Source organism: Eutrigla gurnardus (genome assembly GCF_963514095.1).
Source record: "Eutrigla gurnardus genome assembly, chromosome: 6".
NCBI classification, from domain to species: Eukaryota; Metazoa; Chordata; class Actinopteri; order Perciformes; family Triglidae; genus Eutrigla; species Eutrigla gurnardus.
The window spans coordinates 24,278,406-24,298,927 of NC_139920.1; the positions used below are offsets into that span (position 1 = coordinate 24,278,406).

General features: G+C 40.9%; 2 protein-coding genes across 5 annotated transcripts in view; one reads left to right on the forward strand and one right to left on the reverse strand.

The window, feature by feature from the left end:
* The window catches only part of psmd1 (proteasome 26S subunit, non-ATPase 1), a 31,723-nt gene that overhangs the window by 6,494 nt on the left and 4,707 nt on the right, over positions 1 to 20,522 (reverse strand). For all 3 annotated transcript variants that reach the window (XM_084010675.1, XM_084010674.1, XM_084010673.1), the window contains exons 13-20: positions 20,405 to 20,516; positions 19,901 to 20,097; positions 19,357 to 19,452; positions 18,802 to 18,866; positions 7,455 to 7,569; positions 4,804 to 4,920; positions 3,415 to 3,517; positions 525 to 694 (exon numbers count right to left, since the gene is read on the reverse strand). In XM_084010675.1, coding sequence (XP_083866801.1) covers positions 525 to 694; positions 3,415 to 3,517; positions 4,804 to 4,920; positions 7,455 to 7,569; positions 18,802 to 18,866; positions 19,357 to 19,452; positions 19,901 to 20,097; positions 20,405 to 20,516 — 975 coding nt within the window. The remainder of the gene's footprint in view (positions 1 to 524; positions 695 to 3,414; positions 3,518 to 4,803; positions 4,921 to 7,454; positions 7,570 to 18,801; positions 18,867 to 19,356; positions 19,453 to 19,900; positions 20,098 to 20,404; positions 20,517 to 20,522) is intronic.
* Positions 9,597 to 17,650, forward strand: htr2b (5-hydroxytryptamine (serotonin) receptor 2B, G protein-coupled). Of its 2 annotated transcripts, none has more exons than XM_084011326.1 (4): positions 9,597 to 10,261; positions 10,678 to 11,283; positions 14,561 to 14,761; positions 15,904 to 17,650. In XM_084011326.1, the coding sequence occupies exons 2-4, from the start codon at positions 11,022 to 11,024 to the stop codon at positions 16,860 to 16,862; spliced, it is 1,422 nt and encodes a 473-aa protein (XP_083867452.1). In that variant the 5' UTR covers positions 9,597 to 10,261; positions 10,678 to 11,021; the 3' UTR covers positions 16,863 to 17,650. The 2 variants fall into 2 exon arrangements, with proteins under 2 accessions (XP_083867452.1, XP_083867453.1); XM_084011327.1 differs by having other exon boundaries at positions 9,597 to 9,896.

Sequence of the window (20,522 nt, forward strand, 5' to 3'; positions counted from 1 at the left end):
CAAAAGTGTGCAACTGGCTCTGATGTCAGATATTAGATGGGCATTATCTCTTCATTGATACCCGAGTAAACAGCGCCCGTTTAAGACCCCGATATGTCACAGTGATCCCTTGGTATGTGTGAGAAAACGGGCCCACAATCAGGATGGACTTGTCCTAAGGCAAAAAGCTAAATATTTTCAAACAAAGGCAGTGCCAGATACAGGTCAATAATATTACATTAACACTAAAAGTTGGTTTGATATGGATGGATTTTGGTCAGTGCTACCTGGAAAAGCCAGGTTAATCCATTTTGGTGTCAAAAAAACAGAGAAGAATACATGATGTAATAGTTTGCTTTGCTGAGTGCTTATCGTGGAATTTGATATAGGATGCCAGCTATTTACAGTAATTTCTGCATTAAGAAATGTTCTTGATCTTTAAGTTCTGAAGTTATTAAATCAAGATTTTGACCTGTATAGGGAAAAAAAGGCACCATCAACAACCGCATGTGACCAAATCACAGCAAGTCTAACCACTTCAGTACCTTGAGGTCCTTGTTGAGACCAATTATAGCAGTCGGTGTGAAGGCCAATGACAGGAAGTGGGAGAGGGGAAACCAAAACCAGAACTGGGTGAAGACCAGCAGGCCGACCAATGACGGCATATGAGTGTGACCCGTCCTGGACTGCAGAGAGATGGTCACGTTACGTCCACCTGGAAAACAGAGGAGGTAAAGAGCGTTTCAGTATTATGGTCACTACAAACCTACATTACATTGGTGGTTATCCAGCCAGTTAAAAAACACATTTATACAAATATTGTTTGTATTTCTGTAAATGAAGTTACCGATATACTAGAAGTCACAAAGTTTGCCATTTTCAATTTTTTTTTGACACAACATACTTGCTGCTGCTTTATGAACTGCTGGCCAACTGTGAACAATAATAAAGGAATGTAATTGTTGAAACGTTTTTTATCACTGATCACTGATTGTGAAACAATCCCATGTCGGCTTGGCACAAGAAGATGAAGAGGTGGAAGGTTAATGAGGGTAAAGCCCAGGATGGTCACCACCCTGAGAAGGTCGTCATTTGACTTTAATTTATTGGATCTGTTGATTCCAAAGCCAGATTTATATCATAGGGACAAACCGGCAAGCTGATGAAACCCAAGTATGCATTGTCTCGAGCATCCTGTATTTAAAAATAATTTAAAAAAAAAAGCTATCATTATTCCATGTGATCGACCCTGGAGATTTACTGCATCTACCGTCCCAAAAAAGATATATATATACATATATAGCTGACCAAAAAGATGGTGATGAACAGGGGTCAAGGGTACTTCTTGGTTCGGTACCAAAGAGTAACAAACCTCTCTTGGCCTTTCTGGAAAATAAATGTAACGGGGGACTGTAGAAAGGAAGACAAAGGGAGGGGGAGGAAGAGACTGTGGGAGGCAACCAGGATGAATCTGTCATTTCGATAGGGATGAAAGGAAAAACGTTCCTTTAAAAAGGGTAGGTTTCCTCGGGAGTAGCCCTTCAAGCCAAAAATGAGATACGCCCAGACAATACCAGTTAAATCATCTGCTGTCTTTTTCCTTGTAGGTTTAAAAGTAATGGGGCCTTATCTTGACATGTGAACCAGAGTTGAAACCATTCCAGTCCCACAGATTGAACGTTGGCCAGAATAAGTCATGAGGTCTGCTCGCCGCGCCACAACTGGGTGTTTAAGAGTCTCTTAAAAACTTAAGAGGTTGAGAGCACTCGACTAGCTCCCCCACCCTGCTGTTTTTGCCAACTCTTAGTTTGGTGGGCCAATTTTCATTCCGACTTGTTTGGGAGGGAAGCACATGGTTAGGAGTGATTCCTCAAAAGGTGTTATATGACAATATAAACAATCAACCTACTTATGCTATGTCACTGTGGAAAGATCAAACATCCAAATCCAGGAAAACAGCATCATAGTAGTTTAACCCCCCCTCATTCATGTAATGAATCATGCATTAAATACAAATAATTCATGGTCCAAATAGTGAAGGAAAAGTCTGTAAATGGGGGCAGAACATGAAGGGGTGAGAGAACAAGCAAAAGAGAGCGACATCTCCTGTGATCATGAAACTGAGCTGTAATCGCTTCCGCCCGTCAAATTAAATACAATTACCCGTGCAGCTCAAAAACTGCTAACCACCGTCCTTAGAAGAAGCAGAGTACTCAAACATTCACTCAACACAAGCTTGAGCGTGTCTGACACTAACAGCGCAGTGGTGCGTTTCCTGCATGGATGTGTTTAAACTGTAAGCCATACACTGGATTGGACTGAAAACGTGGGTTAAGCACGGAGAGCTAGAGCTTGGCTTTAAGAACTGAGGGAGAGTGGAGAGTATGTCTGCTGTATGAAAAATGAAACCAGCGGTCAGGGTTTTCGTCTGGATGGTCTCACGCAGGGTCATCTTGGCGTGTGAGCCGAGTTTCTTACGGTAAATGTGCCTGATTTGATATACGATTGAGGCCCTGTCTGTCTGTATTCTGCTCAGAGCAAAAAGTAACCATCAAACCATTTTTCCCCCAGAAGGGGCGGAGTTAATCAAGAGGCAATTTTTATGACTGACGAAAAACTTGCGAGAGTCACATCTAAAAAAAAAAAAATACATACGCTGCACGGTGCAAATGCTTGAGATAGGCTTCACTTTGTGTAAGTCCGAAACACCTGAACGTTTATTTAGACAGCAGAATGTAAGCAGAGCTGGTTTCTTTCTGGCTTAGCACACAGGGTTTTATGTTAGTGCTCCAACATGGATTTCTGCTCCTGCCTGTATTGAGGGTTTGTGTATACATGTGAATATGGGGGTGCTCCGTGTGTACGCGAGTGTGTAGCTCTCCACGTGATGATGTGCAGCTCTCTTGGACCACACACACAAACACATGCTGCATGCTTGTGTCCACAAACATCAGCATAGACACACAAACACAGAGAACATCAGACAAACAGTAATCACGAGGGGGGGAGGCCATATGGCCGAGAGTACCGCCGAGCTAAGGTGGAACGCCAAACGCTAATGCACCTTAGCATGATCTGTTCCAGAGACAAAGTGCACGGGTGGTCAGCTGAAGAGGGTTACTCTGTGTTTGCTTGAGTGCGAAAGGAACTCAAACTACGACACACACACAAAACCACAACCCATGTTAAAGTTAGAGCACTTGTTTTACAGTGCAATTAAGAATGTGGGTCTTTTTGTATCCCTGTGGGCCCAAGGGCACAGGCAGGTGGGGCCAAACACCAGTTTGATCTCTTACTCAGTGACAGACATGAATAAACACATTGCCTACTGGTGAGACCAAGCCTACACCGGACTATTTGAAAATCATGACCGACCTCAATACCCTGCCTGTATAAACAGAACATGTGCACAAGACGTATCTGCCTGAGACCAACCTGCATCAAGGATTCCCTGGGCCAGGATGGCTCCGAACTTGGCCATAACATCATCGTGCTTGTCGTTGATCACCTTGGAGTAAAGCTGCCTGAACTGGTTGACCTAAAAACAGTGCGGGGAGGAAAACATGGTAATGTTCAGACACATAATTGATGGTGTGAAACAAACTACAACCTATCTGTGTCATAAAACGTTTGATCAGGTTCCTTTTTTTGAATTGGAGCATATAAATGATAATGAGAACAATACTAGGGACTGGAAATGATTAATTTCCTCAACATTAATGTGGCATTTTTAATCTAATAAAAGTATCAAAACATGAACATTAACATGTTTTATGATATTCATTTTCACAAATGGCTCTGGATTTACACAAATATATTGCAATTTAATCAAAGACATTGCTACTCCATGTTCGAGTCGAGTGCTTGTGAAAGAAACATGTTCTGGATCATTAAAAAACTAGTTTATATGGTTGCTAAGTAGCAACTGAGTTTTAACCTCAAGTCTTGGAAACACTATGCAACTCTGTCAAATGGGCCTTTCAACAATGACTAACTAAAAAAAGGACTATTTTTTAACGCAATTAAAGACTAATGATTCCATCATGTTTTCAAATACTGCAGAGGGTGCATCGGTACATATTGTATTTGTGCCAAGTCTCCTTGTTAGAGCCTCTCCAAATTAAGAGGAAGGTACATTGACAAATTGCATTACGTCATGTGACAGCCACATTCAAACTTGCACTCTGTCAGCACAATATTCATAACAAAGCCACATTAGTAGTTGCCTCGGCTATGATGATGGTTTAGTCTCTGTGGGAGTCTCGGCACTCCCGGCAATATACCGCTCTAAAACGCGAGGCCTGAGACTTTTGTCTACAACTGTGAAGCAGAAGTGGAAATTACAAAGAGTGGGGCTTTGAAATAAACAGTCATGGGTGTAATACCTCCTTACATTCCACTTCATCAGAAAAAAAAACTGCCTCTTGCACAATCCTGCATACCGCCTTGAGCTTTAAGGACTGTTGCTGTGCAGATGGAGAATCTTTGAAAATGTGTCTGGCAAATCTAAACTGTCTATGACAAAGTACAGGGTGCATTTATGCCTGGACAGGTCACTCTCCAGCCTTCCATGACACGGACCGTTCTGATGATTTCTATTGGTCAAGTCGTCCCCATTTCTTTTTCCCTCCCTCTTTACTCGGCAATAGCTCTGGTCTGGAAAATGTATCTGCCATGTTAAAAGGTCTGCTAGACCGAAGTAAAAGGTTTCTAGATCAAAACTTGATCCAGGCGATTATGCCTGCTGCCTCAAAGACTACGATGAGAAGCGATGAAACAAACAAGTATTGACAAATGGAAGAAACGCAGACCGTGGGATCTTACCTTGGGACAGGTGACTTCAGACTGCTGGATCATGATGAGGGCAGAGGCAATGAGAGCACCCTGTCTCACATAATTAACTGGGTCATTCGTCATGGGCTCGAGCAGATTGATAGCCTCCTGTGTAGATAAAAGGCACGGCAGGAAAGTTGGTAATATGATTTAAAATTAATTACTTTCAGTTAACGGTTATTTATGGGCTTCACAAATTCACAAATGCCATATTTTCCCACGTTCTTATTTAAAGAAGAAGAAGAAGAAAAAAAAAGAAGTAGTGAGGACCAAGAACTCCTTGAAGAAATGTAAAATAATAACTTTCAGCTTCACTTTGTGCAGTGTTTTGTATATATCCGATTCGCATTAGGAACAAACCATTGCTGCAAGAAGGAAAGCTATGCACTTGGCAGATGAGGCAATTTAATATTGGCCACAATTTCCCTGAGATTGTATATAAACTTCAGGATGGAATTCCCGTGATAATTTACTTTAAGACAGCAATTAATCTCGATCTTTGTTGAAAGTGCCACACGAAGAAGCATGTAAAAAAATCTGTTTAGTGCAATCAGATATAGATGAACCAAATATAAAAGAGAGAATGGAGGATTGAGCTGTGCTGTCTCTAGTGTCTCTCAGCCTACTTACAAAGGTTGTCCAAATGTATTGTACTTTTATGTTTCAAACTGAAGTGAAATTGGTCCTATGCAATCCCATATTTAATTGATGAAAACGCAATTTCATCAATATGTGTTTCTCTCACAAATGCATCATGAAGGACATAAAAAGATTTTTCTATGAAGCAGGTGGCTAAGCTATAAAAGTAAACAATTACAGACTGGCTAATAGTAAGATTCAGCGCACATTACAATTAAATTAGTGACATCCATATCTGGTAGTCCAGGAAAACTGATTAACCGTTGTGACTAGCCCCGCCTTCTTTAGTTTCCACCCATGATCGCTATAAATGTAAAAATGAGGGAGGTCCACCTCTTTCCTCTCATTATTTCTGAGCTCTCCTCAGAGGAGCAGTAATGGTTGTAACCCACACCGCCAGGCTCAGAGGGAGGCGTCAACTCCGCAGAGGAAAGAGAAACAAACTAGGATGATGACAGCGGAGGTAAAATAAACCATGTTTCATCAGTGCTCTCGGTTCCGCTGGCTGAGACAAGTCGTGTAGCGGGATGATAAGTCAGGTTGTAAAGCCAACACCAGTCGACTACATCCTGTTTCTGATGGGTTGTCGAGGGATTTAATTGAGGGGTATTTACTGACAGGCCCAATCAGCAGAGCAGGACGACACGTAATGCGGTTGCTTAAGATCCTCTTTATCCACGTTAAAGCACGTAGCTTTAAATTAGATTACGTCGAGTGTTGCTAAATACTGTCTAGAAGCTTGTGTAAATAAATGCAACAGTGCAGAAATTATGTATAATATGATAGTATGAAATGCAAGTTGTTTTTTGGTGAACAAAGAAAAAACAAAGGTCAAAAACAGCTTTCCTGTGCAGTTTTGTACGTTATGTATAAAAGAAAATATATCCAAAGGCCAAGGTGCATAAATGACAGCAGAGGAATGTTCTCCCTCTATATAGGTGGCCCACTTCTCTTGCCACAACATCATTATTCTCACCGAGGACCTAATGTGCTTGAGGTCTTATTCTGGAAAAACCCAAAGCAGTGGAGCTTTGGAGCCGATCAGCTGTAGCATGGCTTGGCCTGATCTGGTCCAAAACATTCACTTTAGCGCTTCGGGGCTCAGGATGTAATGAGCCATGACTCAGCTTCAGCTATGCCACCTGAGACTGATCAGCCCACATAGCTAGACAACTCAGGAACTGGCAGCACATCCGACTCTGTCTTCTTCACTCTCCTTTCGCGGACTGCAATGAACCGAAACGCGATGACAGGTTACAGCCTGGTGACTGTGAGCCAATGTGGACTATTTTGTAAGCAGATCTACCAGTTTATGAGCTCCGCAGTACAGACAAAGCAAATGTCAAACGTTTCCAAGGAAAGTAGCCGTTTACTTTATTTTTTAATCACTATATAGCGTCATTTAAAATAATGGTTAAAGCACTTTTTCTGCAGCGGCTGTTTGTCACTTATCTTAGATGAGCGACTACAGACTAAGGACTCATCAAAAGGTTGAGGAAAACCCTTTGTGCAGCGAGGATAGTGTTTGCACATGTTACGCCAAGGCACAAAGAAAGCAAACAGATTAAATGAGGGCAGCAAATTCAGTGTCGCCTTTGTAGTGGAAAAAAGTATACACGTTTTAGTGATGAGCACTGATTCCAAAAGGAGTGTCCTCTTGTGCAGACATCTCATTAAATGTGAAGTCTTTACATTTTAACCTATTTGTATGGGAATTTGATGTAAGGTTTGATCAACACCCTTCACGTTTCTATAGTATGCTGAATGGGAGCTGGAGAATGAGACATTGGAACATTTCAACTATTGAAACAGGCTTTTTTTTCTCCTTCTTTACAATATGTCAGTGTTACATCAGACACTGTTGCATGTTTCACATTAAAAACCCAGAAGCAGCTCAGACGGAAACATTCCTAAGCTTCCTGGTTAGCTCTTATTTTGAAACACTTTGTGACTTCCATGAACAGCAGTTCAACACCATGAGGGAAACAGAAAATTTAACTCACCTTGTTGCCTGTCCCTGCACAGCAGATGCCCAGGGCCATGGCAGCCCCACAACGCACATGAGGGTTATAGCTCTCTGATAAAAGAGACACCACACTGGGACACTGCTCGGGGGTCCTGAAGAGAGAAAGACGGAGAAAAGACAAGAAGAACCACATTTTTAATTAAATATTTCGGCAGTGTAGAGCTATTGTTTGGCTGTGGGACAATGTGTGCAGGAGGCTTTTTACAAACTATGCTCGTTATGCCAACAAGAATATTAAGCCTAAAAGCACAAAACAACACAAAATCACACTAGTGGAATACTATTACTACTAATGCAAACTACTAACGGGATGGACAGGCCGTGATGCAGCGCCAGGCCGACCCTAAACAAAAGTTTGTGCCAGGCATTACCACATGGTGGTCTCCTGACTTCAACAAAAAGATCTGCAAGCTTAAACGGTCAAGTTTAATGTTGTGGGTATTCTTGAATTGGTCCATCAGAGGTATTTCATTTTAAATCAATAGAAGAAAAAAAAACATGCACAAGGATGGAGTAATCCATTTTATAACCAAGAATGTCATATGAATGAAGGTGTTAAGAACACTAGCGCTGCATATGCATGGAGCCGATAAAAGAAAGAGAAAAAAGAAGGCTAAATCTCCTAGCTGTGCTACATTTTATTGAGCCCTCAATAATAAAATATAATCCCTCTGTGTCCATTCAACACAATATTATTAGCACTGCCTAAATGTACATTAGGGAGGAGGTAAAGAATTTGGCTCGAGTGACTATCTCAGTTGAAGTAAGAAATAAACTCAACAGAGTCAGAGTCCTGACAATTACGTGTTAATGAGAACAAGCATCCCTGGGTTTTGCGTTTCGTCTTGTGCATCGCTACAACCCTCGTGGCATGTTCCCAAAGTATAATCTCCACTGCTCTGTTTGGAATTAGAAGCTCAGCTCCAATACTCGGAGGATAATCGAGATCACAAATGGCAATCAGCCTGAGATCAAGATCACCTTAGGGGATAGAGTTGATTCTATTCTGGTAGTCTGATGATGCCACTCAATCCATCCTTGGATGCAGATCAGACGGTAAAACCCACGGATACAAATTTGTGATTTTGGGCTTTCAATTTATCTGATGAAAACGTATGAACTGAAGCCTTCTCAACCTTTGGAAACTAAAAGATAACACCTTCAACAAACATCAGAAATGGAAAAACTCAGATGGACAGGAGAAATAAATCAAGCATAGGTTTAGTCTGAAAAGACAGTGAAGCAATGTCTGTATTTCAAGTCTTACTTAAATATCCTCCCAATGTTTGATGGATTTAAATACCTCAGAATTTAGAAAATTGAAAACCAAAAAAAGGGTAATGAGAGAAAATAAAATAAAAAACAGATTACACCTAACACTTGGGAAGGAAAAACCATTTCATCCATCCAGATGTGAAGTCAACGAACCCTCAGAGGTTCACAGCTGGTTAATAGCTGATAGAAAGATTGCATGCCTCACATTTATTGTTGTGAGTGACAGAGGCTGGTACGGCTGCAACCCAATAACTCTCTCTGCCCTGGGAAGTAACACACACATTGATACGGCTTAGCTAAACAAATTATGGATCGATTTTGCCACGTGAGATGTGATTGTGGCAGTTACTAATGCACTTGCATTGTAAAAGAACAGATCTCATTAGCTCGCTTCCTGTGTTTTTCAACCAGTCACCCAAAGTCACTGTGAATGTACCTGGACAACGTTAGCGTTACTTTATTTTATGAACACTTAAACTCGATTAAAACCCAACCTGTGTCTGCCAAAGGGGAAACAAGATGTTACTGGCAGTATTTCACACATTTTCTTGTGATGAATGGTCATCTGGTAACTGGAAACTCCAGGGATATTTCATTTGTTTCACACGTTTTTAATGTCTTGCATCTGCTTCTAAGAGCAAAACAATGAGTGCACACGGAGAAACATGTATGATCTAAATTTCAAAAGCAATCATCTAGAAGAAAATCGGTATTATAATTACTTCCCCACCCTGAAAACGTGAGCCGACCGAGGATGAAATGAAAAATGGCTATGGGGTCGAAGTACAATTTTCCAGCACCTTACAACACAGAGGGCTTCTCCCCACACTACGACATCCCCCACCACTGCGTGCTTCAAATGGAGGAGAGAACAGAAAGTGACAAATATAAACAGTGGGACGGCTGTGTTGAGGGAAATTACCTCCCAGAACCACTGGCGTGTTGCCAACACGAAGACATTCATCTGTTTGGTACAGAGTCTGACTCACGGGCAAGACGGAGGGGAGGGAGGGGAAGAGCGAAAGAGTGAACAAGACGGGAGAGACTCTGGACGGATCGCAGGCTGTGAACGAGATGAAGCGAGTGGGAATAGGAGAGAGGCAGAGGAGCCTCAACATCTGAAAGTTTTAAACCAATGATCGCGGTAGGTGATGCGAAGCAAGACTGGGGGTTCCTCCAACATGTGGAAGCAAAACAAATTCCACATCATGGACCGCTTCAGACAGAGACAGATTTAGGTTTTACCGCTGAGGGAGGGCATTGTCTGTCACGTTATTTGGAGAGGATGGAAATATAAAGATGAGATAGGGGACTTTAACAAAAGATATTAAACTAAGGAGAGTGCAAAGACTGAAATGCGTTGGGTTTTGAGCTGAACCGTTCTCCCCCGTGCAAAATATTGCTTTAGCGTTTATAAAAGTAAAGACGTGGCAGCTCGGAAAAATACTCAAGGAGTTGAAGCGTCAACAAGGAACTTAAATATATAACAGATGTAACCTTCAGGAGCAGGTAAGAAACGTCATTTTTTTTTGTTAATTTTGATTTTGTGTATTCAATTCAAAAGGCCATTAATATAGTGAGACCAGCAGTGTATCTTTCATCTAAAGCCTGGAGATTTTTAAATAATTTGAATATCCATTTATGTATATTTGAAAATCTTACAATTTAGAATTATAAATCTCACATAAAAAGATTGTTTTTCCCTTTATATTTTATGTGTAGCCACTTTCTGGAAAATACATTTCCAGGGTGGTGACCATTACCGTTTCCACATTATGGTAAAGACCCTCCTCATTTGTTAGGCTAAACGTCTCATCTCATGTCACCATCATTCAGACAAATTAAGTAAGTAACAAGGTATAGCTGTTATTTTGACTGAACTTTTCTTTTTTTCCTCCCCATTTTTTTTTTTTAAATGGCTGCAGTGGATGACGAGCATCAACTGGCTGGGAAAGTGAGGACCCCTGTTACCATCTTTCTGCGGAAGTACTTATCGTGTTGGGATTATTGCCAGCGTCTAAGTTCGTAGTGGCGACCTGTTTTTCTTTTGGTTCCCTTCGAGCCGTGGATCCTCTACTGATTTTGAGCCATTCCTTTTGGTTTGTACGGTGCACGAGGGATGACACAACCTGTGCATTGTCCCTGAGCTGCCGTGCCCTACCCCGTGTCCTTGCCCGTGGGACACAGTGACCATGCTGACCGAGTGTTCAACACAAGAAGGATCAGAGCCCCGACCAACGCCAAGGCCTGCTGTAACCACTGCAGCACAATGTCTCAAGCAGTCGTGGCTCCACTCAAGGCTAACGGCTCACAGTCGGGAGATGTGCCTGGGGTTCAGTTGAAATGGGCGGCCCTGCTGATTGTCATGGTCATCATCCCCACTATTGGAGGAAACATCCTGGTTATTCTTGCCGTGTCACTTGAAAGGAAGCTGCAGAATGCCACCAACTACTTTCTGATGTCGCTTGCGGTGGCCGATCTGTTGGTGGGACTGCTAGTGATGCCTATTGCCCTCGTCACTGTTCTATACAGTAAGTTTAGCATGGAGATATACATACTTGACTCTTCCAGGAGAAAAAATTTCCTGGCTCAATGCCCAGATTAGTTTGGCAAACCTCTAATGAAATATTAAACAAAATGATAACAGACATTACCCTTAAAAAGACCTAAAAAGGCCTTCAAACCATTACAAACAAGTTTACGGCAACCATGATTAAAAGGCAGTGTAACAGTGAGTATGTCTTTGGGGTGGGGGGCATAACCAGCTTCATTTTACAGAGGAAGTCCACAATTTCTTTGGAAAATTGTTTTTAACCTTCATCATCTACAAAGAAAAAACATCCAAGCATGCTTACGGGCAGCAAAGGAGGATAAAAATAGTTTGTGAGCTACACTAGATACCATCTTGACTATCACTAAACAAATTATTGTAGATGAATTATAACAAGAGATAGTGGAAAATAAACATGCTACTTCCTCTGGCATGAGCTATGGTAGCAGCTGCATAGCTTGGACTAAACTACTGGTTTAAGGGATCATTACCCATAGAAACAAAAAAGGTGTTGGATTTAAATTCCAGTGACAATACGGAGTAAATTGAACTGCATGAATCGATTTAGACTTCTATTCTCTATGTTTAAATACAACTGGACACAATGTCCAAAGCTATGTCCAAGCTATTATTCCCCATAAATTCATCCAGAGGATAATGAGCCAGATCATAATCATGTCTCTCCCACACGTAAGAGTGGAGTATAATGTGACTCAGGGCTATCTGTGGTCTTGTCTGTCTCAAATATCATGTTTTGAATGAGAATTGGACGTTTAGCACTAAAAGCCCCACTCAAGTCAAACGGTTCTTAGGTGCCGCTATCATCTTATTCTAATGCAGAGGCAACATGAATAAGAAACATGCAATTAATCGACTAATCTATACTTGTAATGAGTCCATTTGTGTCTACATGCTGATCCAAGGGTTTATCACATGCCCGAATAAGAAGTTCTAATCCTCGACTTGAGAACCAGTGCAGTAAATGTGTGAAAGCATTCAAGGATGATTATATCTCTGTGACAGAGAAGTAGAGCTTCATTTAAAAATACACCGACTTCATTATGGAGGGGGATTGGTACAATGAGATCTTAAAACGTGTTGACAACTGAACATTTTGAAAGTGATTGCATTCTCTTACTTGTTATTTAGGATGCACCCATAAAATTCAATGTTGTCAGAGAATACAACTCCTATTTTGTCAATCCAATCCCTGCACCTTTTTTTTTTTTAGCTGATTCATAAACAGAGCCATGCAGGAACAACAACATGGCAGGCTGTCAACTTCACAAACAGTCTCAAAATAACCAAACCACAAAACTTACTGCAATGGAAATATGGTAACGAAAATGGGGGGCAGCACAAAACCGAAAGGCATGGCAGAGCGACTTGTGGCTGTTCGCTGCCCTGATACTGACTGTCAACAAAGCCGGCTAAACTTCTTGTGATTTAGACGCTGGTACAATCTCCACTACTGCCAACCAGTGTTACCGACTCTTTGGCACCTGACAGCAGCAGTAAAGTAGAGGCAACAGTAGAGGCACTCTGTGACGCCTTAGAATCAACTAAAAAAAATTCAGGAGCCACACTTTTAATTCTTCCGACGATGTGGAACCTAATGTTTTCACATCACAGATGATGTGAACAAAATATATTAGTGTGATGTGGAGCAGCTGCTGTGAGCTGAAAGGAAAATAACTGGTCAGGGAGTGAATCATATTTCTTGTCTGCAGTCATGGTGCATTAAAAAACCCCCACCAGTAATCTTTTTTGTAATGAAAAATATCTTGGAATATACTCCCCAATTGCCAAATATTTTTGTCAGACCCAGGCAGCTGTCCATAAGAGTACCGAGGTTGGGGAGGAAGCATAGCAAGGCTATCCACGGTGTGGACAATAGAACTGTTGAGAGATGCAAGTGTAACATTCTACGAAGCAAGATCAAAACAGACCTCGGACAACAGTCAAAGTTTTCATCTCTCAACTAGCGATATCAAATAAGCATTTTCTCTACCTCCCCGTTGCTTTATGCTTGTGTGACAATGAGTTTTGGTTGATTTAAATAAGCCACAAATAAGAATGTTAATAAGAGTGTGTAGAATGTTTTCAGCAGACAGACATCTTTGGGGAAGATACAAAACTGCCAAAAAACATTGTTTCCTTTGATAGTGAACTTTCAAAAAGCCTGCCCCCTCTATAATAGAATAAGTTTGCTGTAAAGCCACCTAAGCAAGAAACTAACAAAAAGTAGTAACAGATTGGATTACTTTTGTAAATCTTAAACAACAACAACAACAACAAAAATAAAAAAATAAGATTAATTCCAATGAACTGTGCGCAACCTTGTGTAATCAGAAACTACAGGAAATCCATCACCCTCCAGGAAACTATTTATATACTGTAGGCTGGCATTTGAACAAGGACATTTTCAGAAGCAAACCCTAAAAACAACAACAAAGCTGCATTGCTGTTATTCTTTCCTAACTGTGTAAACAAAAATACATCATGGTGGGCAATTGCAGTGGGTTTAACGAGGGTTATTCATTCAAAGTTTCTTTATTCAATTTCATACAGTAAAAGTATGTACCCTCGTACAGCCACATGGACTCGCAACCTACACTGTTTATTGAATTTGGCATGCGACTAAACCCTTCACAAGACACGTACAGAAAATCTACTTCAAGAACGAGAGACGTTTTGTCAATGAATACGCCTTCCAGATGAAACCTAATCAAAACCATGACTCAGAAATTCCAATTGGGACAAGAAAGGGGTGCAAGGAAAAGAGGGGGAAGGTGGCATAACAAAATCAAATTATTTAAAGGAATACTTCCAACAACAGATTTTTGCTATGTTAATGGGTGACAGGACAAAAGCCAGAACAATTACTTGCCAATTTTATGCCTGGAACTGAAAATAAACACCACCGTTGAGCATAAGTCTCAGGCACATCTACATAGAGATTCTAGCTCCATAAACAGTCAGGGAACCCTCCTTTTTCCAGTAAAGTAATTCCTCACAGAGATAAACAAACACCAATCTTTTGCATGAGTGCTACTTCTAATCCCTTGCCATTGTGGTACATCTCCCACAACTGGTGGTGTGCAAGACCAAATTTTTTTGGAATGAAAATTGGTGAGTATATTATAGGGAGTTACTAATTGTAGAGGCATTACCCCAGATACGTGGTGTACAAATAATAATAATAAAAAACAGCTTAGCGTCTTGCTGAACTAATTTCCTCATCATCTTCTCTTTAGATTCCGACTGGCCTCTTCCAGAGCCCCTCTGCCCCATTTGGCTGTTCCTCGATGTGCTGTTTTCTACCGCATCCATCATGCACCTATGCGCCATTTCACTGGATCGCTACATTGCCATCAAGAAGCCAATCCAACATAGCCAGTACAAATCGAGAGCCAAAGCGATGATCAAGATTGCACTGGTGTGGCTTATATCCATTTGTAAGCATATCAATTCAGATTTCCATTAATTCCTTAACTTATACAACGCTGCAGAAGTCTTAACTTTGATTAGTTATTTTGCAAGAACAGTCTGATTTCTTGACATAATACAAAAGGACAGACCATGTTTATAGACCCAAACATATTGACTAGATGCAATAAAAGTAGGTACAATATAAAACAGCAACCTGCTAGCTGTGGTGTATATGTAAAAGAGATGCGATGGTCAAGGGGCTGGGACAGTGGTATCACACTTAATCAGTCACAGGAAATCTTAAAAATGTTACTGTCAATGTCCTAAGTGATAATCCAGTCAAATTTCATGACAAACTGGAGTGTGGCCAAAGGTTAATGTGGTTTGTTCATCTAAAAGCAAGCTGCACTACTGTTATGGCTAATTAGATACAGCTTGCAGCTAATGAAAAGGTGTTCTACCGTTTTTGGAACGTACACTTAAGAAAAAGAAAGCATTAATAGAGAGGGTGGATGAATCATAGGGTGTTTTAAGAATACTCTTTTGGCTTTTCCCCTCCAAGGGCCTTGCATGCATGTTTAGGCTCATTGTTTAAGATCTGCTAATGATTTCACCTTCACAGTAGAAACTAAAAAGTACTTTCTGTTTGTTATGTTTAACTCGAGAGTGTAACAAAATGGCCAAACTCACTGAGGCGTTGCTGCTCATTGCTCATTGCCCAGTACACAAACCACTAAAAGCACTCCGTTTGGCCGATGGGTTTGATTTCATTTGTGCTTCATTTCATGACCAAAGCCAGAAGATCAGATGGAATGAAGGGAGCAGCACTTAAACTGAGCACCAGTATACAGCCAGGGTAAAAACTATTCTGCTGTTACTAGTCTTAAGAAGGATCATTGCGACCAATAGATGATTAGTTTACTTGATTTTAAAAACAAACAAAAAACGAAATCCTTCAATCGGAACTTGTCTTGCTATTCCTAGCACTATCCTTAACTTAAACATGACCCTTTTCTATTTTTCCATCTACTACTGCTATTTTACACATGAAATGAAAATTAAAACACAAAAATGTCTTTCCCCGGGATTAAAAACAAACATTACTATAAAGCAAAATAGCAAAAAGACTATATGATTGCCAATACTAACTGTTCTCGTCTTTTTCCAGGTATTGCAATCCCGATTCCAATTAAGGGGCTTAAGAACAACCATCTTCCCAACAACATCACCTTCAACCATAACCACACCTGCATGCTGAAGACGGACACCTTCCATGAGTTTATCATGTTTGGCTCCTTGGCGGCATTCTTCATCCCTCTGACCATCATGATGGTCATCTACCTTCTCACTGTCCAGGTGTTACGCAAAAAGGTTTATTTGCTAAGGTCAAAGGTGACTCAGCGCTTTAGCTACTCGACGGTCTCCACAGTTTTTCAAAGAGAACAGGCTGTGACTCCACCTCATGCTGAGCAACTTGGCATGCTTGACAGCAGACTTCCCAGGATGCAAGAGAAAACATATGCGGGCACAACAAGCTCACCTACAGGAGAGGAACTGTCCTTTCGCAGAATGTCAACAATGGGCAAGAAGTCAATGCAGACTCTGAGCAATGAGCAGCGGGCCTCAAAGGTTCTAGGCATCGTCTTCCTCCTGTTCGTAATCATGTGGTGCCCTTTCTTCATCACTAATATCACCTCTGTGTTATGCACCAGCTGTGATGTTCACGTCATAGCCCGTCTCATGGAGATCTTTGTTTGGGTGGGTTATGTGTCATCGGGAATCAACCCGTTGGTCTACACCCTGTTCAACAAAACTTTCAGGCAAGCATTTGCGCGTTACATGACCTGTAATTACAAAAACACTGCTTGTCCTGGGCCAGGAAGCCATCCAAGGGCATCAAATGCAGATCGGACCCTTACAAGGATTTCAATCAGATCTTCCATGGCAGAAAACTCTAAACTGTTCATGAAGCGAGGAATGAAGAATGGCATTGGAGCAGTCAACTACCAAAGTCCACTGGGGTGCCGGCAAGCACCTGTGCAGACATCTGGTGGCGTTGTGCTAGACACAATGCTTCTAACAGAAAATGATGGTGGTAAGCAGGAGGAACATGTTAGCCGTGTATAGAAACGCCACACAAATGAACACAATAAAATGGGAGCACTAGAAATCTATCGGATATTTCTCTTTAAAAGATGAACGCTAGCCCCACAACTAATATTCAAAATGCATGATTATGAATCTGATGTTACTCTCTTTTGATTGACAAATCATTTCATGCCAGTGATACTGTACTCCACAAAAAAAAAATCTGTAATGTTTTTTTTTTTAAACAAAAAGCAAAATGAGGCAATTCTTCAATTGTGATAAGTTTCTCAGTCAACTCCTCTGTTGTATGAATGTGAATATATGGTCAAACTATTTAACTGTCCCTTTAAGACAGGCCAAATTGATAATGTGAATCTCAAAGATAGCAAGACAGTTCATGGTGTCGCAGAAGAGTTTGAGCTTCAAACGTTATAAGACTTTAAGATTACCTGTAACAGGTCAACTAGATAAAAATAATACAGGTGAATATTTTCCTTTACAAAAAAGGTCAAAAGTCAACATTCTGGCCACCAGACATGATAATTACCTGGAAACTCTCAGTGAATGCAGACATACAATGTATTCCTATGCTGATCCTTTCGACTTGGGCCATTTGAATATGCTTTTCAGACCAAATGTGTATGAATTTTGTGAAGACAAACATAACTCTACCTTCTAAATATTTTCTGCAACAGACAAAATATATTGCACTCTTGAAATTACACTACTAATTGTATTTGCTGGACCTTGGAGTAGCACTCTTGTATATGTAATGCAGCCTGATGTTTTGACATGTTTGAAGGTTTCCAAATTATTGTATAATAATAGAAAACCAAATTTAATAGAAACCTAAATGTGTTCAATAAAATATTTTCTGTTTTGTTGTTCTGAAAGAAACCACCACCAATTCTGTGTGTCATTAAACTAGTACTTTTTTTTCTATCCGTGCACCAGCATTGACCAAAACAGGACAGGCAAATAAACAATGTAAAATTAGACAGCCTCAAAAGATCAGCAAATACCAAATACTTGAAACCCACAAGCAAATAAAACCGTGGGACAGTGTACTCAGCATGACTTCAGCAGTCCCTGCATAACAGCGGTCTGTATGATTTTTGTTTGTCAGAATTCTGCAGAAAAGAAAATATAAAATGCCTAAAGGAAAGCTAGTTATCAAAAACAATGTTTGATCGATGTGGCAATACATATGACATTTGGATAAGGCTCCACCACTTGGGTATGAAAGTTTGGAATGTGCCACCATTTTATTTTCACCTTGGCCGACCCAGTCTCATCATTAACCAACAGACACCGTTGGTTTTGTAAGAATAACAGATACTTAAGACCTCTGAACATAAAGCAGCTCTTCCTTTGTGCTAATGTACATGTTGGGGGAGTGAGGGGAGTTATCCTTGAGCCATTAGGAAGTTGGAGAAGTAGGCCAACTGAATTATTCTGGTTCAGAAGTCTTTCTAAACACACTGAAGATTTACACAAAGTTTATCTAGTGGCCAATTGATCACGCAGAATATCACATAGCCTTTTTTGGTCTTAAAATTTACACCCTGATATTTGTGCACTGGCGGCTAAGCGCTCTGTTTAACACTGCTCTGGTCTCTTATGGGTAAATCCATGTCGGTCTAACAGTAATGAATCCCTATAAATAGCCTGGAAACAAAATGTTTGAGTGACAGTGACAAGTACGTCCAGCTTCCTCTGAAACAGCAACACCTTCCACGAAGAAAGTCATTTTAAATTCAGGACAGCAGTACCCTCTAAATTCTCCTATCAAACCATAGATATGGTGTTTAGATCCAACTAATAATCTTAAAAAAAAAGAAAAAAAAAAAAGAGGGTGAGTGGACTGCAACGGTTCACACAAAAGAAGGACTGTGTCTACATGGTGCATAAGTACCTACTCTGGTGCATCTCAGGACAGGAGTGTTCAGAGCACAAAGTAATTCAGTCTGGTCCTTACCTGAACAAGATGAAGCCAATGGACTCCACAGCAGCCCTTCTGACATCATCATTCACGTCACTCACCTTAATTAAGAGAAGCAAAGCGGTCACAAAACCTATGCTGATAATGACACTCATCAAATACTACAATTAACTCTAATGATGTAGCTCCCTTTCAGCTCACGGTGCAAAGAAAACGCTTCACAATCATACCCTCTAAGCATTTTAGCTTGTAGAAGGTGCCACCTACAGGACAAGTTGTTCACACACCTAAAGCATGTTGCATTTAGGTTGAAAACCCAAAGAATGGGACATACATAAATTCATTATAATGTCATAACATTATGTTCTGTGTGTTGGAAAACTCCAATGTGCTATTTAAATCTGAATCTTATGGTTTAAACAGAGTCCAATAACTTAGTATTGATTTTTTTTGTTTAAATGAATCATACTTAGTGGATTAAACTAACCAGCCTCAGTTGTGAAGCCATGCCTTTTGCCAAGAATGATAAACCTGTCTTCCCTATGGTGAAATGATGTGGTATAAAGAGGGTCAAACGGAGAAAACACTTACAGCGACATGTAGCAGGCGTCTGATGGCCTTGTTGTTCCCAGAGCCGCAGTAGGCCATGCCCACTGTGTACATACCAGAGCGCCGCAGGATGGGGTCCTATCATAGACAGTGAAGGAAAGCAGCGCGTTGTGTTGAGATTTACAACTATGATCAACACAAGGAGTCATTTTGCATATAAAGCTCTACTAGAAGGATTCTTGGCACAAAGAGGACGTGTGACATGAAATACACACACAACCCGGGCTTGTAGGAGTACACACAGGTCTCAATACATCAAACACACAAAGAACTGCACATTGCATCTTAAAGATTTACTGAGAGCAATGATCTAGTGAGATACAGAGTTTTTTTAGACCCCCATATCCTTCTCTCTTGGGGTTTATTCAGTTTATGTCAATCCATATATATTGAGCCATTGTATGCAAAAGCCGAATCAATGCAAAAAAACAAAACAAACACCGCAACCATTATTGTTGTTGGAAGATAAATCAACTCTGATTTCATGGCGTGCGTGACATGCTTTGTGATGGCTTTTCAGCCTTACCTTGTCCCTGCAGAGGCTTTCAATCAGGGCATCAGCCTCTTCCATGCGTCCGTACATGACCATGGCAATTCCCACTGCCAGACCGCGCAAGATCTTCTCATGCTGTGTCTCCTGAGCATAGCCCACCATGTCCTCAATGGCCTGGGCTGACTTGGAGCCCAACATGACCAGACCCAGGGCCAGGCCCGCAGCTTCACCTGAGGGGTTACACGATATTATCAGCATGGCTGGTTTTGTTTCTCCCCAATGAAATCAACAGATGTTTAATAGTGTATAGTACTAAATTATATTTAACACTACACATTTGAATATTAATATCCATACTGTAGTAGAAACCTCTTGTTTCTATATTTAGCCAAACCTGAATCAAAATATTCAATGATAGAATTGTATTGGTCTTTTGGGTTTTTAAAAAAAAGGTTATTTTTAGGAAGCAGAATGGTGAGGACCAAAATGTGGGATTCCACTCTGCAATTAAAACAAAAGTTTTGAAGGCCTACACACCAGTAACAGCATCATCCTGGTACAGGTTGGACTTGAGGAGGTCGTAAACATCCTGTCGGGCTGTGCCGAGGGCAGCCAGGCCAAGACCAAGCGCTCCACCATGACGGACAATCTGCGA

Coding starts and splice junctions, on each gene's coding strand:
- htr2b (XM_084011326.1), top strand. CDS start 11,022: ATGTCTCAAGCAGTCGTGGCTCCACTCAAGGCTAACGGCTCACAGTCG. Junction 11,284..14,560: donor CCTCGTCACTGTTCTATACA/GTAAGTTTAGCA, acceptor TCTTCTCTTTAG/ATTCCGACTGGCCTCTTCCA. Junction 14,762..15,903: donor GGTGTGGCTTATATCCATTT/GTAAGCATATCA, acceptor GTCTTTTTCCAG/GTATTGCAATCCCGATTCCA.